Below are 21,923 nucleotides of genomic sequence, written 5' to 3' on the forward strand. Positions count from 1 at the left end.
GAAACGACGGCGCATCACCTAAGCCACACAGCCGTGAGGGCATGCTGAGGGAGGGAGAGACCGATACGCTCACAGGCCACACTCGCTGAGCATACGGCGACTGTGGCCCTTGCGCTGCGCACGAGTGTGACGGCCGAGAGCGGAGCGATGGTGGTGGGAGTCAGTGGAATGCACCGATTTCGGGGTGGGGTGGGCCAACAGGTGCGCAGAAGTCACAAGGCAGAACGGTGGATAGAAGCAAAGGCGGTCGACGGCATCGAGCTCTTTTCTTCGCATCGGTCGCTGCCCTGTGCACGCTTCCCTCGGGGTTATCAACTTCCTCTCGCCTCCTCTCCTACCACGTCTGAGTTCCCTGCACTTCTCTTTCGCTATGTTTGCCCAAGTCGCGCCGGCTCTCCTTCTCCACCTATCCTTCTCGTGTTGGATCGCACTACATACCGGGAGATAAGAAGAGGGCAAAGGGGGTGCGCACCTCTGAGCATGACATCGCAGGGCCCGGTGTGTCCACTCCCTGTCTGGGAGGAAGCCGAGCAGCCCCCATGTCTCTGCCCATGCCGAGCCGCTTGTGTGCGGTAGCAGGGCCAGGCACCGACGACGCAGGGGAGGCTAGAGCGATGTACCGCTGCTTGTGCCCAGCGGTTAGACCCTGGACGGCGTGGCGTCGGAGCGACCTGCGACCGTGAACACACGCCCGTGCCATCCATGCGATAGGCCGAGTACCAGCGCGACTCGGACGCGTCTCACCCTCGGCCTTCACACTGCCTACTGGTGCGGGGAGAGCCTGCGTGCCACACCCCGAGGGTGGGGGGAAGGGAGATGCGCCAGGGGCAGGCGACCTGCGAGGTGTGGGTGGGTGGGTAGCGTGTGAGGCAGGGGGCGTGCTCGGATGGCTGAGTGGGCGCCGTGCTGCAACTTGCGTGTGTGTGTGGGTGGCTGCTTCGCACGACGCGTATGGTGGTGGTGGTGGGAGGGTGCGGGGGCGTTCTGCGCATGCTGTAGGGCAGCGCGTGGATGCGGTAAAGAGGAGAACGCCGACTCGGGGTTGATTGTCGTTAGCATCTTTGCGCACAGGGATGCGCGGCCAAGGAATAAGAAGTAGAGAGCAGCGGGTGCCCAGCGTTCATCGCGAAAGACGTGCGCGCTGTGTAAACGAAGACACGTGCACGTGCGCTTATAGCAGCGACGTGACAAAGGTGCACGAGCCGCAGTGACGTAGCGGACCACCTTGCTTCCACCTCCGTCACGGTGTCGGTGGGTGTTGGGAGAGGCGGGCCGGGTAGCCTATCAGCGTCTTGTACATCCACCCCTCTCTCACCCCTGGGTTCTGTTACGACGATTCGTGCATGTTTCCTGTCGGCATGCCGTTTCTTTTTGCCGGCTCCGCGTACTCTCCCACTGTCTCACTTGCCTCCCGCGGCTTTCTTCCCACTGCTTCTTATCCCCCCCCCCTCCCCCCCTCCCCCCCTCCCCCCCTCCCCCACACCGCTGGCGGTGGTGGATGCACCGTTTACTCTCTTCTCTGCCTTCACACCGGCACGCAAACGTACGTGGAAGAGGAACGCCTCATCCACCCGCACCTCTCTCTTCTTCCTTCCCTCGTATCTCTCACCTGCGTAGGCAGTAGCGCACGCTCTCTGTGCCGCACCGACATTCATCTAGACTAGCGCACCTTCTCCACTCACCCGTAAGTGTCTAGCTCATACACAGCGCCCAAGTACGTCACCAAGGAACATCCGCCCACACCGACTGTGCCTTGTAGTTTGGTCGCCGATCGCGGCAGCAGCAGACACCAACGCAGATGGTCGAGGCGTGCTTCCTGTGCTTGGACTCCACGGAGTACATGCGCAATGGGGATCAGTACCCCACTCGCATGATGGCGGAGCAGGACGCGGCCTGCCTGCTGGCGAATGCGAAGCTGCAAGCGAACGCTGAAAACACGCTTGGCTTCCTCACGACAGGCGGAAACGCGTGCACGGTGTACGAAACCCTCACAAACAATGTGGACGCTATCATGACCTCGATCGGCAGCATCCCCGTCAACGGTAAGCGCTGCAACTTCAGCTCTGGTCTGCAAATCGCGTCGTTGGCTCTCAGTCACCGCACCAACTCCCGCGCTGAAAAACGCATTGTCGCCTTCGTTGGCAGCCCGATCGGGGAGACGGCGGCGGAGCTGGAGGCGCTGGCGAAAAAACTGCGCAAAGACGACGTCGCGGTCGACGTGGTGGCGTTCGGTGTGGAGTCGAACGTGGAGCTGCTGCAGGCCTTTGTGAAGAAGGTATCCAAGAAGGAAAACTCGCGTTTCCTGGCGGTGGCCGCGCGCGAGAACCTGACCGACAAACTGATGAGCAACGCTATTCTCCTCGGCGAGGACCTTCCCGAGGGAGCTGAGGGCGGTGGCGCCAGCATGAGCGGCTTTGGCGTGGACCCCAACATGGATCCGGAGCTAGCCATGGCTCTCCGCCTCTCCATGGAGGACGAGATGCAGCGCCAGGCAGCAGCGGCCGCTGCTGCGGCCTCATCTGCAGCCCCCGAAAGCGCACCGGCTTCTGGTAGCGCTGCTACTCCTGCTGCTCCGGCAGCCCCAGCAGCGGCACCGGTGGTGGACGAGGATGAGCTGAGCTACGAGAACATGTCGGAGGAGGAGATGATGCGGCGGGCCATCGCCCTCTCGCTGCAGGATACCGCGCAGGGCGCGTCGGACACAGCGTCCTCGCCGTCGGTGCCGCAGCCTGCCACTACCTCGGAAGCGTGCAGGAATGAGGAGGAGAACGAGGACGACTTTGCGAAAGGCGTCGAGGCTGCCTTGGAGGAGGAGGAGGATGAGGAGAACCGCTCGTGAAGGAGAAATGACCGGGCTCCCTTCCCTCCACCTCGCCCCCTTTTTTGCCCTCCTTTATGCGTGCGCCTGTGCATGACGGACTGTGTTCTCGTTGCGTATTTGGTGTGTTCTGTGGATGTGGTCGATGGACCAGAGCGCGCATCGAAAGCCGTGAGCAAAAAAGAGAGGTGTGATGTTGCTGATGTTGCAAGAGAAAGACGGAAGGGTCCCGTGTGCGCCTTCGCTTGGCTATGTGTATGAGTCTGCGTGTTTTTCTCCCGGTGTGTGCCGTCACTGCGGCGATGGTTGCGGGTTAGTGCCAAGAGCAAAACCCGCCATCGTTGGATGCAGCTTGGTGACAACGGAACACCAAGCAAAGACGCAGTGCGAACATCGTGGGCGGACAGTCCCACGTATTCTTCACTCCTACGCCGCTATGCGCAAACTTGGAGGGGGGGGGGTACCGCGTCTGACAGCGCGTCGCAAAAGACGCTGGCCGGCGAGCTAGACGTGCCAGTGATCCCGCATCGTATTTGCCGTGAGGAAGTAGACGGGGATGATGGCGACGTGGCGGTCGCGATGCCCTTCATGCGCGCATCGGGTGACTCCCATAAGCATTTCACTTTTCCCTTTTTGTATTCACTCGCCTGCCCTCTCCTTTGCGACGAGCGCCGCTGCCCCTTCCCTCCTTGCCCCACCTCACACAGATACACAGACAACTGTGTCGCTGCGCATCCCGCCTGCACACGCACACTCCAACAAGCCCTCTCTCTCTCTCTCTCTGTGCGTGCGCAGCACCGTTGTCACTTCTAGCGATGTGCACAGCTGGCGCAGAATGTTTTGCCTAGAGGGCATCCGGCCAGGGAAGGCTGCGTGTGCTGCCTGCGATGTACAACCCCACCCCCTGCCGGTGCAGAGTACCGACCGCAGACTTGAACATGCAGGGACTAAGGAACAACCCCGCCACCCAGCGGCATACGCATAAGTGTGGGTGTGCGAGCGAACCGTGAATAATTGCGCATCTCGTTTCTCCTCTTCGACCTCCTCCTCTCGCACCGCTGCCCACTGACATCAGCTCCCGCCCCGCTGATAAGGCCGTTGTGTGATGTGGTGAGAGGTGGAAGGGGAGAGTCGGCCGCCGGAGAGTCGATCCGTTACGCATTGACCTTGGCGTCCAGCGTACGCTCATCTCCCTCTCTGTCTTACGTGCGCTCTTCCCTGCGCTTCAGTCACGCGATGAGGATGGGGAGCACCTCCGTGCGTCGTATCATAATGCTCAGTGCCCCCACCGTGTATGAGGAGGCCAGAGCGATGTACCGCTGCTTGTGCCCAGCGGTTAGACCCTGGACGGCGTGGCGTCGGAGCGACCTGCGACCGTGAACACACGCCCGTGCCATCCATGCGATAGGCCGAGTACCAGCGCGACTCGGACGCGTCTCACCCTCGGCCTTCACACTGCCTACTGGTGCGGGGAGAGCCTGCGTGCCCCACCCCGAGGGTGGGGGGAAGGGAGATGCGCCAGGGGCAGGCGACCTGCGAGGTGTGGGTGGGTGGGTAGCGTGTGAGGCCCAGGCCCTGCTCGGATGGCTGAGTGGGCGCCGTGCTGCAACTTGCGTGTGTGTGTGTGTGTGTGTGTGGCTGCTTCGCACGACGCGTATGGTGGTGGTGGTGGGAGGGTGCGGGGGCGTTCTGCTCATGCTGTAGGGCAGCAAAGGGACGTGTGGAAATGAAACATGTCTCTCCTTCTGCTTCGCGTGAGGGACGTCCTTTTTGCCTCTTGTAGGGGCTCTCAGCTGCTTCACCGGGCGGCTTCCGGCCGCGACACGCGGGCACACGCGTGCGCCTGCGGGGTATGGTGACTCTCCTTGCCTCCCTCTGCTGTCAGGGAGTGTACCAACTAGTTTGACTGCTTCGTCTTTCCGATGAAATCATGTCTTACCCGAGCAGCCCTCAACCCTGTCCGTCACCAGGTGAGTCGTGAAGGACGAGAGAGAGGGCGCTCGACACTGCACCTTTGCGGAAGCTATCCGAAAGGGCAAAGGAATGCTTGAAAGCGTGGAATGTAGCGGCCTGCACTGTCTACCCGGCTACGTCCAGCGTGTCTGTGTCTGTGTGTGTGTGTGATGATGGCCCGCAGGAAGTCAGAGAACGGGACGGGCCACCTCAAGCCAGTACTAGTCTTCTCCTCATTCCACCTCTCTGCTCTGACACCTGGAAAGGTGGGAAGTATCCATAAGCACGTCCAACACATAGGTGCCAGCCGCCACCCATGAGCTCCTCGCTCCACGTCCTCTTAATCGGTACGGACGCGTTTCACGTGGAAGGCGCGCTGCAGGGCACGGCGGTGCACACGCACCGCGCCTGGAACACATCCTACCAGTTTTCCTGCACCTCGGCGCTGAGCGTAGACAAAGTGGACAAGCGGCTTCTGCTGGTGTGCCACATTATCGTGCTGTGCAAGGGATGCCGATCACCGGCGAACAAGTCGAGTTACAGTGATCGAGCGGTTCTGGCGCTGCCGGATGCGACGGCCGGCTGTGTGGAGGAGTTGAGGGACAATGCTTTCTTCTATGGCACGTGCCCCCTGGAGGAGCTCAAGACGAGGGTGCTGACGATCGGCCTCGCCCCACCGCATGTGATCTTCGATGCTGTGCATGGCTGCTTCACGCCGGTCGGCAAGGCCGCGTTCGAGCGTGCTTTTTGGCTCTTCGACCGCGACGCGGACGGACTGCTGCGGCTGCCGGAGCTTGTTGGGTGGCGCAAGCAGGTGGAGGCAGCCGCCTACAGCGCGGAGGAAGACATAGGTCTCTTCTTGTCCGAGTGGGGCGGCGCTGTCGCGGCGGAGAAGCTAGCGGATCAGGCTCAGTTTCTCGCCCTCCACATGGAGTGGCTGCAGAAGGGCTACACGCTCGAGGCGTGGGCCACGCTGCACGCCACCGGCATCCACCCCGACGGGCTGCCTTACTCGTGGTACGACTTGCACTGTATCCGTGTGGATCGGGGAACAAACACGTACCTGTCCTCCCACGCGATCCAGTTCTTCACTAATGTTTATAAGCTGAAGCGGTTCGCCGACACGCCGGACATGTGGTGCATCACGCCGGGTTGTCCGTGGGACTCTGTGGAGGGGTTCCGAAAGACGCATATGCCGATGGTCAAGTTCGTGGAGTACTGGAAGTACATGGCACTGGTGCAGCGCGACGAGGTGATTCGCTACGCCCGGTACTGGGGATACAAGGGTGAGATTAGCTACCTCTTCACGCGCCGTGCTGCCCGTGCATACCGGCTCCCCGACGAAACTGTGCCAAACACGATTCACGTACTCGTGGCCGGGTCGGAAAACTGCGGTCGGCGGAGTCTCATGAATGCCTTGACGAATAGCGGCCCGGATGGCTTTCAAGGCTCGGAGCATCCAGCGGGCACGTATGTACGCACCACCACCTTCTTCGCCACAAAAGGCCATGAGGGGGTGGAGGAGGCGCAGACGCTGGTGTACTCGACGACGTCGGCCGAGGCGTGCGCGCAGCTGCTGTCCGACTCGGAGTTGTCCAAGACCATAGACGTCGTTTTACTGTGCTACGACGGCACTGACATCGATGACAGCGGGGCGTACGCGATGTCGCTATTTGAGCAGGTCAGCGCGAGCGACGCATGCGAGCGGCTGCCGTTCGTCGTTGCCATGACGAAGGCCGATGCTGCGCAGCCCGTGGCGGGCGGCAAAGAGACACGGGCGGGGCAGCGTCTAAAAGATTTCTGCCTTGCCCATCAGCTGCTGTGGCCGCCGGTCATTACCAGCAGCGAGCAGCCAGATCAGAGCGAGGCCGCATCACTGAACGAGTACATGTACGCCGTAGCCTCGGACCCGGCGCTGGCGGTTGGCCAGCCGCCCCTCACGTACGTGCGCATTCTTCGCCGAGCGACGTTTGTCGCCATCGTCGCTGTCGCGGCTGCTCGGATTGGACAAACCCTCGTCAGCGTGCTGCGGCGACGGCGGCGTTAGCGCTCTTTAAGGACAGGAGGAGAGACGAAACAGAGCGACACGGCGCCGGCCCCCGATAGGCGAGAGTGCTCACGTCAGTGGTGTGTCTCCGAATGCTGCGTGACGAAGATGTATGTTCGAGCAAAAAACAAAAATCGACGCTGCCGCTGGCATTTCTCGGTGCGATGCATCGCTGGAAGCTGTTGTGTTGAGTGTCGTTGCGCTTCTCTTGTTCGCCGTTCTCTTCTCTTCTCATCTCTGTGTGGATTAGTAGATGCGTGGCCTTGCTTGAACGCGATGACGCACAAATTTTCTCATTGAAGAGGACCGCGCAGTACTTCTCTCGCCCCGCTTTGGCCCCCTGTAGCCTGCGCACGTGGATCAGCAGGTTGGTAGAGGCGGAGGAGGGGGGAGGGAGGGAGGGAAGGAGGGATGCTGGATAGCCCTTGGGAGGCCTTGACGATGGGCGCAGGCTTGAATTGGGGTGTTCTCTGACGCCTCTTCGATCTCTGCTGGAAGCTGTGGTGTCTCTGCTGCTCGCTTCTGCCGACGTGGCACGCCTCTTCTCATTTTCTGTTCATCTCCTCCCTCTATGCTGCATCTGCTACGCTCACGGGTGAACACCAGAATCACACGCACCCACTCACATCGCTGCACCCCGCATAGTGAGCAACCAACAGACAGGCACTTCCGTTGCCAGCTTCCTCCAGCATCTCCCCATCTCTCTGCCCATCGACATATTCCCCCTGCTGCTCGAGTGCTACGCCGTCACTTGCACACGCACGCTATTCCACGCACGCGAACGGTACAGCTTGCGTGTTTGCAATCACACGCACCCACCCACCCGTCATCGACCACTGCTGAGCGCCTGCACCAGTAAGCAGTAGCCATGCCCGCACCTATCCGAGCCACTTTTGCCGCCGGCTGCTACTGGGGCACGGAGCACTTCTTCGTGCGGAATTTCAAGGATAGCATTGTGTCGCACCAGGTCGGCTTCATGGGCGGCATTGAGGGGAAGGCAGTAACCTACTCTGAAGTCACGAAGGGCACCACGGGCCACGCCGAGGTCTTGGACTTGATGTACGACCCCGAAAAGGTTTCGTACAAGGATCTGCTCTCCTTCTTCTTCCGCATGCACAACTCCACGACGGTGAACCGGCAGGCGGGCGACATCGGTACCAACTACCGCAGTGCCATCTTCTACCACAACGAAGAGCAGAAGAAGGAGGCGGAGGCCTACATCGCCAAGCTGAACGGTGCCGACGAGAAGCTCCATTCCTCCTTTAGCAAAGCCTTTGCTGGAGCCCCCTGCATCACCGGTCTCGAGAAGGCTGGCACGTTTTACCCAGCGCACGAGGGACACCAGAACTACCTCGAGAAGCACCCGAATGGCTACTGCTCGCACCGCTTGTACTTTTAGGCTCCCTCGGCTGTCTGCATATGCGCGTGTGCGTGTGTGTTGCATGCGGGTCGCTGCTGTCACCTACCTGCCCTCTGCGGAGGGTAGCGGTTGAGCACCGCGTGTCTAGTGACGCAGCGTGCCGCGGATACGGGAGACGCTTGTGCGGCATACTCCTATTGCGACTCCTATTGCCCATCATAACCATCGTCGCCACGCTTGGTTTGCTAGTTTTCTGTTCTCTCCTTCTTTCATATTGGCCGCTTCTTTCCCTCCCAGTGCAGCCCTCGCTGTATTGTCAGCGCGTGCGCCAGGAGCGTCTGAGCATGGGGCACATGGCATTTCTCGTCTCTCTACGCGTGTGCCGCCGCCTTGCGTCACCTTGCCGTTTCTTTGGTTTCTGACGCAACGCTCCGCTGTTCGTTTCCCCGGCTGCCAAGAAGAGGGGAAAGGGGGTGCGCACCTCTGAGCATGACATCGCAGGGCCCGGTGTGTCCACTCCCTGTCTGGGAGGAAGCCGAGCAGCCCCCATGTCTCTGCCCATGCCGAGCCGCTTGTGTGCGGTAGCAGGGCCAGGCACCGACGACGCAGGGGAGGCCAGAGCGATGTACCGCTGCTTGTGCCCAGCGGTTAGACCCTGGACGGCGTGGCGTCGGAGCGACCTGCGACCGTGAACACACGCCCGTGCCATCCATGCGATAGGCCGAGTACCAGCGCGACTCGGACGCGTCTCACCCTCGGCCTTCACACTGCCTACTGGTGCGGGGAGAGCCTGCGTGCCACACCCCGAGGGTGGGGGGAAGGGAGATGCGCCAGGGGCAGGCGACCTGCGAGGTGTGGGTGGGTGGGTAGCGTGTGAGGCCCAGGCCCTGCTCGGATGGCTGAGTGGGCGCCGTGCTGCAACTTGCGTGTGTGTGTGTGTGTGTGTGTGTGTGGCTGCTTCGCACGACGCGTATGGTGGTGGTGGTGGGAGAGTGCGGGGGCTGCGACGGGCTCTTGTGGTGGGGGGCGGCGTTCTGCTCATGCTGTAGGGCAGCGCGTGCCTGCGGTCAAACTGTTTTCGTTTCATTTCAGTTGTACGTCTTATATACACGGTGTGAACTCCCCCCCCTTCCCCGGTGTGGCCTTCCGCGCACCTGGTCGCCGTTGAGCGACAACGAACCGCATATCAGCCCATACACGACTTGTTTCCATCGATGCGTGCTGGTGGGCACTGCGCCGGGGCTTGGCTTTCGTACAATGCCCCCCCCCCTCCCCCCCGCTGCACTCATCAGCTGTCGCTGTGGAGGTGCACGCGTGCCCTTCCTATTTTGTATCTTGTCTTTTATTTCTCATTGAGTGATGATCTGTGGTGCACTGCAGCTGTCGACGCCTGCCTTCCGTACTCCCTCTCTCTCTCCTTTACGCCGTCGCACGCTCTCCTCTGATTGTACTTGACCGCCTCGTGCACGTGTGCTCGCACGTGGGGGCGGTGATGGTAGAGATGGCGTCCAACGCCGGGGGAGGAAGGTGGGTTGGTAGGAAGCTGAGGAGCCAAAGGCGTCCTTGCTCCTGCAAGACGGGGTAATCCTGAACTGGCAGGAAAGGTGGGCACCGCGCCACATCGCGTAACAGCAATCCGCAGCTACGAGCCAAAGTGAGTGGCTCCTTCCCGTCCATCTGTGAAACACGGATACAGAGGCTACCGCGCAGCTGACCGGCGACTGCGGGATGCCAGTGCAAGGCAGACAGGAATAGAGTGAACAGCGGGCTCAGCGAAGCAAACAGAGCTCGTAGCTATGATCATCCTGTACACCTCCTCTAGTGCGTAAGCGCGTGCAAGTATGTCTGTACGTCGCACACCGTCTCGGTTGTGTTCGCCCTTGACCGACATTCTCCTTGCTATCCCCCCACCCCCACCCCCGAAGCTGGTTGCCCTCCTGTTTTTCGTGTTATCTGTTGGCGGACATCTCCACTCCTTCTGCACACACGCACACACACGTACACACACACATACCCCCCCCCTGTGTGCGTATATGTGTGTGTGCGCGCAATCGTATATGTGCTGCACCTGATCAGTGCATTTTACAACTCCCTTGCGACATTGAGCGGCGTGTTGTGCTCAGGGCACCCTCCCTCCTCTTGCCTTGTTTTGCTCTTCTCGCCGCCCATCTCGTCGCACTATAGAGACGGTCGTCGAGTCGACGCCGTGCAGGCTCACGTACGCGGAGAAGAGGCAGAAGCGAACGCACCCGTACGCACAGACACACTCATCCGCAGCGAGAGACGAGAAGGCAGTGAGTCTGCGCTCAATCTCTTTTCTCTTTCTCTACCCCCCCTACACTCACACACACGCACATAGTTCACTGGCGGCCACGCACACCGCGGATCTCATCGCAGTTTATATTTTCGGATTGCCGCTTGCACCTTGTGTGCAGTCGCACGGGTCTGTCTTCCCCCTCCCGTGGTGGGAACCGAGCGGTATCGTCCAACCGGAAGATCGAGAAGGGGACGGTCCGTGTATCGACTGAAAGCGCTCCGACGCAACGCCATTTGCAAGCGTGGACACCGTCGAGGTTGGCCACCGTCTGGTGGGGCCACGGACTCGGATCGCGGAGGTTGCTTAGGCCGCTGCACAAGAGCCCTGAGGCGGTGCAGAGAGAGGGACACGAAGGGGTCTAGAAGTGTCTTGCTGGCTGCTCGTGTCGTTTCGGTGTGTGTTTGTGCTGAGTGGTCCGGTGGTTCTCTGCTTCAGGCTTCTTGTTTCCACTAAGCCCTCGCTCACACTCCGACTGTGGTCTGTGCGTGCGTCTGTGAGCTTGTCGCCTCTTCCGTCTATTGAGCGTGCCTCTGTCTGTGCCGTTTGTGTGTCTTCCGCTCCTCTGGATCAACGTGAGATACCGAAACACACATCTGTCCACTCTGTAGACACACACACACACACACACATATATATATATATGTCTATATACATCTAGTTGTTTGCCTTGAGTGCACGTTGCTCGCTTGTCCCCTCCACCTCTCTTTATCCGTCTGCTTGTTGCCCTGGTTCTCTGTATTTGCCTGGGCGTCTTTCGCCGGTGTCTGCCGTGGATGTTCTCGGTGTTCCTGCTCCCTTTTCTAAGGGCTCTATGGGGCGAGATAATTATCATCATAATTCTCTGTAGGTTCTCTTGGCAAAGGCTGCGTATCGGTGCTATTCGAGTCTTCCACCTTCACTGATTTGTTATTCGCTGCCCTTTCTCCACGTCTGTACACAGTACGGCGACCGCCATTGCCTTACCGTGACCCACACACACACACACACACTGGAGTACAGACGCGATGCAGCAGATGGTAATCACGTATGTCCTGTCCGGACTGGCGAACATCGCCGATGTGAACCCGAGGGACGTTCACACCTCCTTGTTCAACGGTAATGTGCGGGTCAACAACTTGTCACTGCGTCCAGAGACAATGAACAAAATCTTGCCGCTGCCTATCGAGGAAGGCACGGTGCCCGAAATGGAGCTGCAAATTCCAAACCCCTCAACGGCGACCCCGATGGAGGTCAAGGTACACCGCGGCAGACTGCTGCTGCCGCTAGATCTCTCCTCACCGCCTCTGGACCGCACACCGGAGCAGATTTTGCACGGCGTCACGGAACACTCCATCCTTGGTGCTGCCGCTGCGGAGGCGGCGGATGCCAGCTCGGAGCCAGTGTCACCCGTTAGCGAACCGGAGCCGGCGTCGTACGACTACTCTTGTGCCAACTCCGATATGGATGAAGAGGACTTCGTGTCGTGTGCCAGCGATGGCGATCTTTCAGATAGCGATTCCACGTGCGGCGGCAGCGGCTTCGGATCCCCGACGTCGGCTGACGAGATGCAGGCGGCTGAGGTTGCAAAACAGAGCGCTGGCTGGTTTGACTACCTGCGCTCGCGCGCGGCGCAGTCGGTGGAGTGGATCTGGCGTCGGCAGCTGCGAATTACCTTCACCGACCTCACCCTGATTCTGCCGTGTGACGCACGCAAGAAAATACACTTCGAAATTAGCGTCAACTCCTTTGTCGTCACAATAGAGCCGGCGCAGACCACCGGTCGTGAGCAGATGAAGATTGTGAGCATGGAGATCGGTGGCGGCAGCGTCTTTGCCAGCGCCGACGACGTCCGCAGCTGTGTCATCGTCGTGGAGGCGCTCTCTATCAAAATCACAACGGTGTATGAGACGGGCACGGAGCGGGTCCTGCGCAAGAACGTAGCCCTCTCCTTCAACGGCACCAACACTCTGACGGCTGACGAAGTAACCCTCCTTGCGCTGCTCAAGTGCCATCTGTCGCGGCAGATGCGCCTCAGCGTGCCAGCCTACTGTCTGCCATTCTCGAGTCTTCGTGCCCGCGGCTCGCTTTGGCCGTATGTGAAGTGTTGCGTCGTGCAGGGACTGCGGGACTACCGACAGCGCTACAACTTCAACGCCTCGCACCTGCGCTTCTATGCCCACGCGAGGGAGCGCTACGTGCAGCTGCTGAACGAGTGCCACCGTAATCAGAACGTCGAGGATCGGCGGCAGGCGCTCGCGGACGCCGAGCAGGACCTGCGGTATGAAGACGTCATCTTGTATTTTCGCCGGCTCGTGCAGGCCAAGTACGCCGCGAACGCCGCCGCGCCGGTCGCGGAGGATGTGGCGAAGCTGGAGTCTGCTGTCGTGTCCTCCACACACTTTGAGTGGAAGTTGGTGAAGGTCGTCTTGCCGGCACGCAACACTGTATTTGCCCGCAACACGGCACTTGTCTTCCGAAACGGGGAGACAGTATTCACTATTGCCTCCATCTCACTCGACACCAATGGCGCGGTGCAAACCATGATCGCTCCCACGACGAGCACGGTGGCACCGTGGGAGCTGCGCAACTCCACGTTCAATGAAGATACAGCGCTCGTTTACTTGCACACAAAGGAGGACTATGTGTCGAGCGAGACCAAGGTGATCCTGCAGCAGATTGCACTGAAGGGGAGCATGGAAGGCGTGCTGTGCTGTCTGATGCCCATCGCCGAGGCGCTGCAGCAAATCGGGGAGCAAGAGAAATGTGGTGCTACCACCCAGGTTGTGCAGCCGGGACGCTTAGGCATCCCTCCTGCAGCGGGTGTGGTGAGGCCGTCGACGACGATTCTAGCCGTGCACAGCGTGTCGGTACAGCTGGACGACTTTTGTTTCCTCCTCGACCGCCTTTCCGCCACCAGCGCCAAGGCACCGGGAACCCCCGACAAGCTCGGCTGCACTCTGCGCCAGAGCTACTTGCGCCACAAGACTACCTACGTCTTGGCCCCACTCGAGGTCCGCATGACTGCGCGTGGTGGCGTGGTGGTGTCGCGCGTTGCGCTCGAGGTGCCGCGTGAGACTTGGACGGTGTGGCGCCGCGATGCTGACAGCCTTCGCCTGCTGTGCCAGAAGCTACCTCGGCTCGCTAGCGCCGGCGTCGCCCATGCCACTGCTGCTCCTGCGTCGTCCTCCCCCAGCACGAGCCTAGACGCCCTGAAAGCCATGACCAAGGTATTGCAGTGGTCACCGGTCTCCAGCTGCCCACCCTTCGAGGTGGAGGAGGTGGCCGTGAACTTCTCTCCACTCGACTGCACAATTGCCTTGCATCAAGTCGCTGTGCAGACAGTGTCGCCGTTTCCCAGCAGATCGTACGGCACGCACTTCACGCTTCGACACGCCTCCGTTGAGTGCCACTACACAGGACGCTTGGGCCTCTACATAGCACTAGAAGACGGCATGCGCGTTGGCATGAGCACAGAACCCGCTGCGGCTCTTGCGATGTCTATCCCTTCTATCTACATCACAGGGCGCCGTGACAAGGAGGCGGCAGAGCTGTCACTGCTCGAGATTCGACGCTTCGAGGCCGTCACACACAGCACTGTGCAGTACGCGAGCATGTCTGGCGTGTCGGTGGCCGGCAGCGTCCAGCTAGCGGAGGTAGACTTGATTTACAAGACGGACCCGAGCGTGGCGCCGCTGGCTGACCGACCGTGTCTCACCTCTTACGTGCAGGTGGCTGTTCGAGTGAACGCCATCGACTTGGGCCAGCTATGCGCCGTACCATCGCATGCGGTAGCCTGTGTCTTAGGCGAGATCTACCGCTTCGCGTGCGCGGAAATCGTCTCGGAGGAGTACTACCGCACCTTCTTCAGCTGCTTCAGCGACGTGGCACTGCAGGTGGTGATGCGTGAGTGTGTGGTGCGCTATGGCCCCATTGGGGGGCACCCGACACCCGGCAAGGAGTTGTTGCTGTCCATGTCCAACACGGCCAGCGAGGAGCGGGTCACGGCGCTCGATGTATACCAACCGCACCTCTTCGCCACACCAGAGAACTTTCCGATACTAATTCTGAACGATGTCGGGCGACTCTCTATGGACGTTGACGTGTCGCAGCTGACGGTGCTCCTCTCTACGCCTGTGGCGACGTCTCCCTCGAGCGTGGCGGTGATAGTGAACGTGATGCACTGGCGGATGCCGCTGGAGAAGATGCCATTCTGGTGTGCAGAGGCGCAGGAGATTCCGCCGGTGCCGCAGCAGATCACCTTGGAGGCGGTGCGGGTAATTGCGCGTGTCGACCGCACGCGCGCGGACCTACAGCCGGCACTGGCGGCTTCCCTGTCAGCACTTACGGCGGAGACTGTCAGCGGCGCTGGCGCTGCCGCGGCGGACTCGCCCGGGCTCCCCATTTCGAGGGATCTCCAGCTGAGTCCGTCGGAGAGCGACCGCGGCAGCTGCGCTTCCTCGACCGAGGAGCAGTGTGAGACGACGCAAGTGTCAATGCGGCGGTGGAGTGTCGACGTGGACTTGTCGGCGCCGGTCTCTGACCTTGGCAAGCTGCAGCACATGCTCAGCGCCGTCGCTTCAGCGCAGCAGTGCCTCACCCGCCGCATCGTCCTGCGCGAGAGCGTCACTGCAACAAACTTTGACTTGGACGACTGCGGCGACGTCTTCCTCGACGCGCCGACTCAGATTCTTGTTGTGGAGAGCTGTTCATTTCGCGGATCGTCGAGCGACCGACACGTCGTGGTTTGCCCAGGCACCTCGGCGGTGTTTCGACGATGCGTGTTTCCCCACCGCGGCGGTGACGACCTCATCCGCGTGTCTAGCCGATCGGCTCTCTTCCTGTGCGAGGACTGTTGCGCCGAGGGTGAGGCGGCACCCGTGGCCATGGCCTCCCCCGCTGCCACCACAGCTCCCACCGTGCCGTCGCCGAGGAGCAGCGCTGCGGACACCGGCGTGAGGCCGCGGCGACGCACGCAGGTGACGGTCGAGGAAGGCTGCGTCTCCATCGGGCTCGACGCCAGTTCACGGGTGGTGCTCACGCAGCGAGCGCTCGCCTTCACCTACAAGCAGAAGACTCGCCGCTCCTTCTTTAAGCTGCGCAATGGCGAGGTTCGAATCGAGTACGCGGACGCAGGACAGCGGGTACCTGTGCTTACAAAAACGTCCGTGGAGGGCGACTTCGCCCTGTATCTGCCGAATCGCTCGTGCTCCGCGAGCTGTTCGGTCACTTGCGGCGAGGTGACCATCCCACTTCTGCTCTCCAAGGTGCATGCTGCTCAGGAGCGTCTGGAGCTGCTGACCAGTTTCTCACGCGCGGAGGCGGCTGGCGCAGCCGAGCGGGCAGCGGCTTCCGCAGACGACCTTTCGGCGGTGGCCTACGTTGTCCCGCCGCCACCGTCAGCTTCTCCGGAGGAGCAGCAGCGTTTTCCGTACAACTCGTGGAAGCTGCTGCTGTCTCTCTCCCTCATTCCGGTGACGGTGAGACTTCTTGGCGGCATGACGGTGGCGCGGGTCACCTTCTCGAACGCCTTTGTGTGGTCCAAGCGGGAGCCTTTCGCTGAGGCGCAGCTGGAGGCCCGCATCGCCGTACACGACATGGCGCTGTGGGAGTGGCGTGAGCAGTCCTTCCAGCCCGTCGTGGCCAGCCCTGTCTTCGTCGGCGTGCAGGGTCGTATGCCGACTTCTCTCAGCGCGACCGTGACGGCGTCTGTCTCTCCCATAGAAGCTGCCGTATCGACAGACCAGGTGAAGTTGATGCTCCACGCCCTGTCCAGCAAAGCAGCGGCTGCAGTGTCTGCGCGTGCAGCAACGGCACGAGCACAGATGGAAAGCATCTCGTCACAGGGACTTTGCTGGTCTAACTACACCGGTGTCGCTCTGCAGGCGCGCGGCGGGCACGGCGCGATCGTCCGCGTTCCGGCGAGGCCGCAAGCAGCAGGAGACGCGCCGTCACAGGTCTCGGAGGCAACCAGCGCGGTTGCACCGTTCATCGTCAAGGAGATCGACGGGACGGCCGTAGACCACGTGGAGCGCGACGTCGTCGAGAAAGAAGGGAGTGGGACGGGCTCGGCGCCGGGGTACCTGACGCCGCTCTTTGTGTCGCGTAAGACGGTGGTGTTGGCCGACAAGCGGTGCTTCCACGTTACTTCCACGCTGAAGCGCGACTTGGTGCACGTCATCTCCGTGCGCACGCTGGTGCAGATCGAGAACGAGACACCGCTTCCTCTCGTGCTCACAACCGGCGGCCAAAGCGCGTACGTAGTGGAGCCCTTCACGCTCTCATGTGTCCCAGAGGCGATGCTGCACTGCACTGACCTCGGTGTAGCGGTGAAGCTGACGAGGGCGGGTGCCGCTACGCTGAGGGAGCCGCTGTTGCCAGAGTCCATACCCGCCATGGATTTCTATCAGTGGTGCCATCAACAGGGTCATGCCCCCGCGGACATGGCGCGCGAGTTTGTCTCTCAGCTGGACGGGTCTTCAACGTTCATGGTGACCATGTTCGAACTGCAAGGCCCTGTGCTGCTCTTGCGCTTCCGTGCTGCGAGGCCGCACGTGGTAAACGACACAGTGTACCCGCTGCGCGTCACCGCCGTCAACACCCTTGGTGCGATGCTGGCGAGCGAGTATGTTCTTGCAGGAGGGCGGGCATACTTCCTCAATCTGCCACCGACCGGGGCGGTGCATGGCGATGTGCATCTTTGTGTGGACGACGACGTGTACGAGGCGCACGTTGACGAGGCCCTGTTCGACCGCGAGACGGCCCGCAGGAATAGCAGCGTGCTCATGACCCATCAGGCGCACCCACGCCGCTACTTCTTTCACTTGCGCTTGTCTGTGGAGAGCAGGGGGCCGGCTGGAGAGCACGGCGTAGCCGTCACAGCCGGCTGTCACTGCCTTGTGAAGAACTGCACCACGGTGGACCTCTTCTTCTCCACCGACGAGGGCGACTCTGTCGGGACCATGGGTACGAGGGGGCTCCCAGGCTTCACTGCCTCCGGCGCGGTCGGTTACGTTCCCTCGAACGTGGTACTGCGTATCAAGCCGAAGGGTGCTGCCTTATCCGAGGCCTTCGAGATTGACGGTAGCGGTGAAGGGTGCGTCATCCAGTGCGACCATGCCCCCGAGGCGAGCGCCTTCTCCGCGTTGTACTTCCTTCTGCGTATTGTCTCAGCCAGCCCTGCCCACCGCCTCGCGGAGCTGCTGCCCGCGGTGGTGTTCCGCAACCGCGACGCCCGCAACACGCTGCTCGTCAAGCACGTCGTCCGGGAAGCGGGTGCCGTCAAAATACTAGAGGAGACCGTGTTCGAGGTGCCACCACATAGTGACTACTGCTACTACACTCTGTCCAAGTACGGCTACACAAACGACCTTCTCTTTGCGTGGTGCAGTAGCAGCGGCGGGTGCGCTGCCACGGCGAGCAGTTTCTCCTCCGTTGTCGAGACGGACCTGGCTCCTGGCACGACGTGGAGCGGGTTAGTGTGCGTGGGCGCCACCCATCATCAGATTGACATCGCGAAGGGAAGCCTCTACGAGACGGCGTACGTGACAGTCGGCCCGGCTGTGCTGCCGCGGGTGAAGCTGGTGAACCTCTCCAGCATCAACTTCCGTGACGTGGGCCGCTACCAAGTCGCTTTCCCTCGACCCTCCAAGAACAACAAGTACCTGCTCCTCACGAGCGCCGATGGCGCTGTGTACACGGTGGATCTGCTGCAAGAAGAGCCGTTGGAGCTCGAGGCGGGGGTGACGGTGCAGACAATTCGTGATGAGTGTGATCGGTGCTGCGTGGTGCTGTCAAGCAGGTGGGCATTCACGACCAAAGGCAAGACGTGGGCAGAGGAGGTTCAGATTTCAGTCAATGTGCAGACGAACGGCGTGTCGCTGCGCCTGCGTGACGCGAGCACTGTTCCGCTGCATCTCTGGTGGCGGTCACTGGCGGCGAACGTCCTGTGGACTCAGACGATCTCCTTGCAGTGCAGCGTGGCTGGCATCTGCCTCGAGAGCAACTATGAGGGCCGCAAGCAGCAGGTAGCTGAGCCCTTCGACGCTGATGTGAGCCTTCGCGAGATGCGCCGCACGAGCCGGGACGTCTACCTCAAGGGCTTCTATCTTGGCCTGCAGCAGCTCACCATCACCGTCTCCGAAGTTCTGCTGTATCAGCTACAGATGGTCGCATCGTGCTGCCGTGTAGACACAATGTTTGACCCACTGGCATGGGTGCAGGAGCCTACCGTGGTGGCGTTGCTGCGGAGTCTGCCCGCCACCCTGCCGCAACACCTGCACATTGGGAGCGCTAGCATCGCAGAGACGCCGCTGGAGCTGAGCTGGGACCGCAGCACACGTCCGCCGCATGACTTTCTGCTCGGCGACTCAGCAATCTCAAAGCTGATTCCGTCCCTCCATCATGCCATGCTCGTCTTGCCAAAATTACAGCTCCGAAATGTGTCGCGTGTGTCGCTGGCGGAGCTGATCGGTCGTGTAAGGCAAATTCTCATAATGGAGGTGGTGAAGCAGATACCCAAGATGGTCACCACGGTAGGTTTCTTCAAGAAGAACTCGTCCCTTCTTGAGAAGGTCACTTCCACCGTGTCGTCGTTTCTCTTCCGTCCCTCGGCCGCGACGGACACCACCGACGACGGCGGCTCGGCGCTGATATGACGAGAGGCACAGCCGGCAGTGTTTGCTCTTGGACTGAGAGCAAGCAAACCAAAGTGTGTGTGTGTGTGCGCGCGTGTGATGCGCTCCTCAAACCAGCCCACAGGTGCTCTCCTCCCTCCATGTGCGGGATCTCACGTACAGCGGCAGCACTTTCTTACAAGGCGCCGCGTGGGGGCACATGCCTCCCACTGTCCCTCCTCCTCGTTGTTTGTGGTTGGGGTGCGCATCCGACGACACTGCTGCGTTGTCTCTCCAGCGCCTTTTGTGCCTTTCCCTTACTGCCGGACGGGGTGTACTACCATGCGGCGACACACCGCGGCCTTGCCCTTGCAGATTACGACTGAATGCAATTTCCCCGCGTCCTAATCTTCACGCACCCCATCGCCCTCTCGTTGTTGTTCTTGTGCCTTGCGCTATGTTGCCATGCTTCCTTCCCGCGAACACTACCGCGCAAAACACAAATAACATCGCCTTTCTCCGGCGTGCTCGCACGCTGTTTCGTTCCGGTGTCTTCGACGCACGCACACACGCACGCACGCACATGTATATACATATGCATATATATATATGCATATACATCTGCACAGTAACTTGCCAAACGTTCTTCAATTCACTTGGGAGTCCTCTGTCCGTTTTTCTGTTCATACCCGAAGCTGCTCTCGACTGTGTACGCACGCTGCCCTCTACGCGTCCCGGGTTTTCCTCGCACTTTCCCCTTCTCTTTGGGCTTGGTCCTCCCCTGCCGTGATAGTGTTCTGTGACGTGCGAGTGTGCGCCTGCTTTTCGGTGCCTTCACGCATTGTATCTGCACAGAGATCATGTCTCGACTTCCCGGAGAACCACTGTCGGACGCGGCGCAGCGTGAGCTGACGGCGCCAGCCTGCCACCCGGAGTATGAGTCGGTGAATACGAAACCCGAATCGAAATTGTCAGGCGTTACAGACCAGCAGGATAGCAATCCCGAGTTGACAAAGAAGCCGCACGTGGAGGCGGACGACGCCAACACAGGGGAGCCGTTGGACGAGGACGATGCCGAGGAGGTGCCTCGCAAGAAGCACTGCTCGAAGTTTCGCCGGTGGGTTGAGAAGGTCGTGCCGCCGGGCGGTGTCATCGCGAGCTCCTTCACCCTGGGCAGCTCCACTCTTGGCGCCGGTATCCTCGGTCTCCCGGCCGCGTTCAATAGCATGGGTTTTGTGACTGCGCTGCTCGTGCTCATATTGGTAACAGTGCTCACGGTCTTCTCTTTGTGGCTGCTGGCGCGGTGCTCCGACGCGGCGAAGGTTCGGACGTATGAGGATGTGGCTCGTGTGCTGCTCGGCCGTGGCGCCGACTACGTGGCCGCCATTTTCATGTTCGGTTTCTGTCTCGGCGGCGCCGTCAGCTACATCGTTTCCATTGGTGACCTGCTCACTCCTATGTTTGATGACCCTAGTGTGCCAGAATTCCTGCGGACGAAGATCGGCAACAGCGTCATCACGTCCGCAGTGTGGTTCGTCGTCATCCTCCCCATGTGCCTGCCCAAGAATATTGACTCACTCCGGCACACGTCCATCATAAGCGTGAGCATGGTCGTGTTCTTTGTCATTTGCATCATGCAAGACAGCTGCGATTTCATGGCGAAAAACGGGTGGCGCGAGGATATCAAGTTCTTTAACACTGGCAATGGCGCCATTCAGGGCCTAGGCACTGTCATCTTCGCCTGCCTCGTCCAGATCAACGCGCAGGAAATCTACTACGAGATGGCGGATCCGACGCCGCGCAACATGGTGCGTAACAGCACAATCGCTATGAGCGGCTGCGGCCTCTTGTACGTTCTCGCTGGCGTGTTCGGCTGCGCACGTTTCGGCTCCACGGTGAAGTCGTCCATCTTGCTCAAGTACCAGCCGCGTGAGGCGCCGCAGTTCTGGTTCGCCTATTTCGGCATCGTCATGAAGATCTGCGTGGCTTTTGCGTTGCACCAGCTGCCGCTGCGCGACAGCATCTACCACTTCTTCTCGTGGGACGTCTACCGCATGCCCTGGTGGAGGAACGCCCTCATTTGCGGCTGTCTCGCGGCATTCGTGCTGATCATTGGCCTCCTAGTTCCAGACCTCAGCATCGTCCTCGGCCTCGTCGGCTCCCTCTGCGGCGGCTTTATCGGCTTCATCTTCCCTTCTCTCATGATCATGTACACGGGTAAGTGGAGTCTGAAGAATGTGGGCTTCCTCGAGTGGTCGTTGACCTATATCCTTCTCCTTGTTGGCGTCGTCGCCGTCGTCTTTGGCACCTGCGCTTCCATCTACTCGATCGTCTGATCATAAGGCAGAAGTGATCATAACCAATTGGCAGTGCGGGAGGGGGGGAGGGGTGCCGGCTTGGGGCTAGCGCTGCAGCCGCCATGTTCTTTGTGTGCGGTGTAGTGCAGAGTACTGCCAGTGGCGCACGCATTCGTGGAACGGCTTCTTATACATACTTCACCAAGCATCTGTGGGCCTGTGTAACTGTGTTACTGGTTTGCGTGTCTGTGCCCGCGCCCGTCGCGTCGGAGTGTGTTTGCGTCTGCGCTTGCGAAGCGCTCGAAGAAGACGCGGAGGCCGTTGGCGCACTTCACACACACACACACACACACACACACACACACACACACACACGGACCGCGATGCATATGCATCCACGCCGGCGCGCAGGTACCTTCACAGAAGGACAGGGAAACCTGCAGAAAGGCAACAACGAAAAAAAAAACGGGAACAGAACCAGGAAAGCACAGAAAAAAAAAACGGACGTCTTCCATGTGGTCTGCCTGCCTGTTGCTGTCT

General features: G+C 60.6%; 5 protein-coding genes across 5 annotated transcripts; all 5 read left to right on the forward strand.

Moving 5' to 3' along the window:
- Positions 1 to 1,798: 1,798 nt before the first annotated feature.
- LMJF_07_1120 (putative proteasome regulatory non-ATP-ase subunit) lies at positions 1,799 to 2,839 on the forward strand (the record flags this gene model as incomplete). The annotated part of the gene is made up of 1 exon (XM_001680972.1): positions 1,799 to 2,839. One exon carries the CDS (start codon positions 1,799 to 1,801, stop codon positions 2,837 to 2,839), a length of 1,041 nt encoding a protein of 346 aa, XP_001681024.1.
- Positions 2,840 to 5,087: 2,248 nt separating this feature from the next.
- Positions 5,088 to 6,818, forward strand: LMJF_07_1130 (conserved hypothetical protein; the record flags this gene model as incomplete). The annotated part of the gene is made up of 1 exon (XM_001680973.1): positions 5,088 to 6,818. The coding sequence occupies one exon, from the start codon at positions 5,088 to 5,090 to the stop codon at positions 6,816 to 6,818; it is 1,731 nt and encodes a 576-aa protein (XP_001681025.1).
- An 868-nt stretch (positions 6,819 to 7,686) lies between these two features.
- LMJF_07_1140 (putative methionine-S-sulfoxide reductase) lies at positions 7,687 to 8,217 on the forward strand (the record flags this gene model as incomplete). The annotated part of the gene is made up of 1 exon (XM_001680974.1): positions 7,687 to 8,217. One exon carries the CDS (start codon positions 7,687 to 7,689, stop codon positions 8,215 to 8,217), a length of 531 nt encoding a protein of 176 aa, XP_001681026.1.
- Positions 8,218 to 11,499: 3,282 nt separating this feature from the next.
- Positions 11,500 to 19,128, forward strand: LMJF_07_1150 (conserved hypothetical protein; the record flags this gene model as incomplete). The annotated part of the gene is made up of 1 exon (XM_001680975.2): positions 11,500 to 19,128. The coding sequence occupies one exon, from the start codon at positions 11,500 to 11,502 to the stop codon at positions 19,126 to 19,128; it is 7,629 nt and encodes a 2,542-aa protein (XP_001681027.1).
- An 818-nt stretch (positions 19,129 to 19,946) lies between these two features.
- On the forward strand, positions 19,947 to 21,422 carry AAT19 (putative amino acid transporter; the record flags this gene model as incomplete). The annotated part of the gene is made up of 1 exon (XM_001680976.1): positions 19,947 to 21,422. One exon carries the CDS (start codon positions 19,947 to 19,949, stop codon positions 21,420 to 21,422), a length of 1,476 nt encoding a protein of 491 aa, XP_001681028.1.
- Positions 21,423 to 21,923: the final 501 nt, after the last annotated feature.

This window comes from Leishmania major, chromosome 7, assembly GCF_000002725.2.
Source record: "Leishmania major strain Friedlin complete genome, chromosome 7".
Classification (NCBI taxonomy): domain Eukaryota; phylum Euglenozoa; class Kinetoplastea; order Trypanosomatida; family Trypanosomatidae; genus Leishmania; species Leishmania major.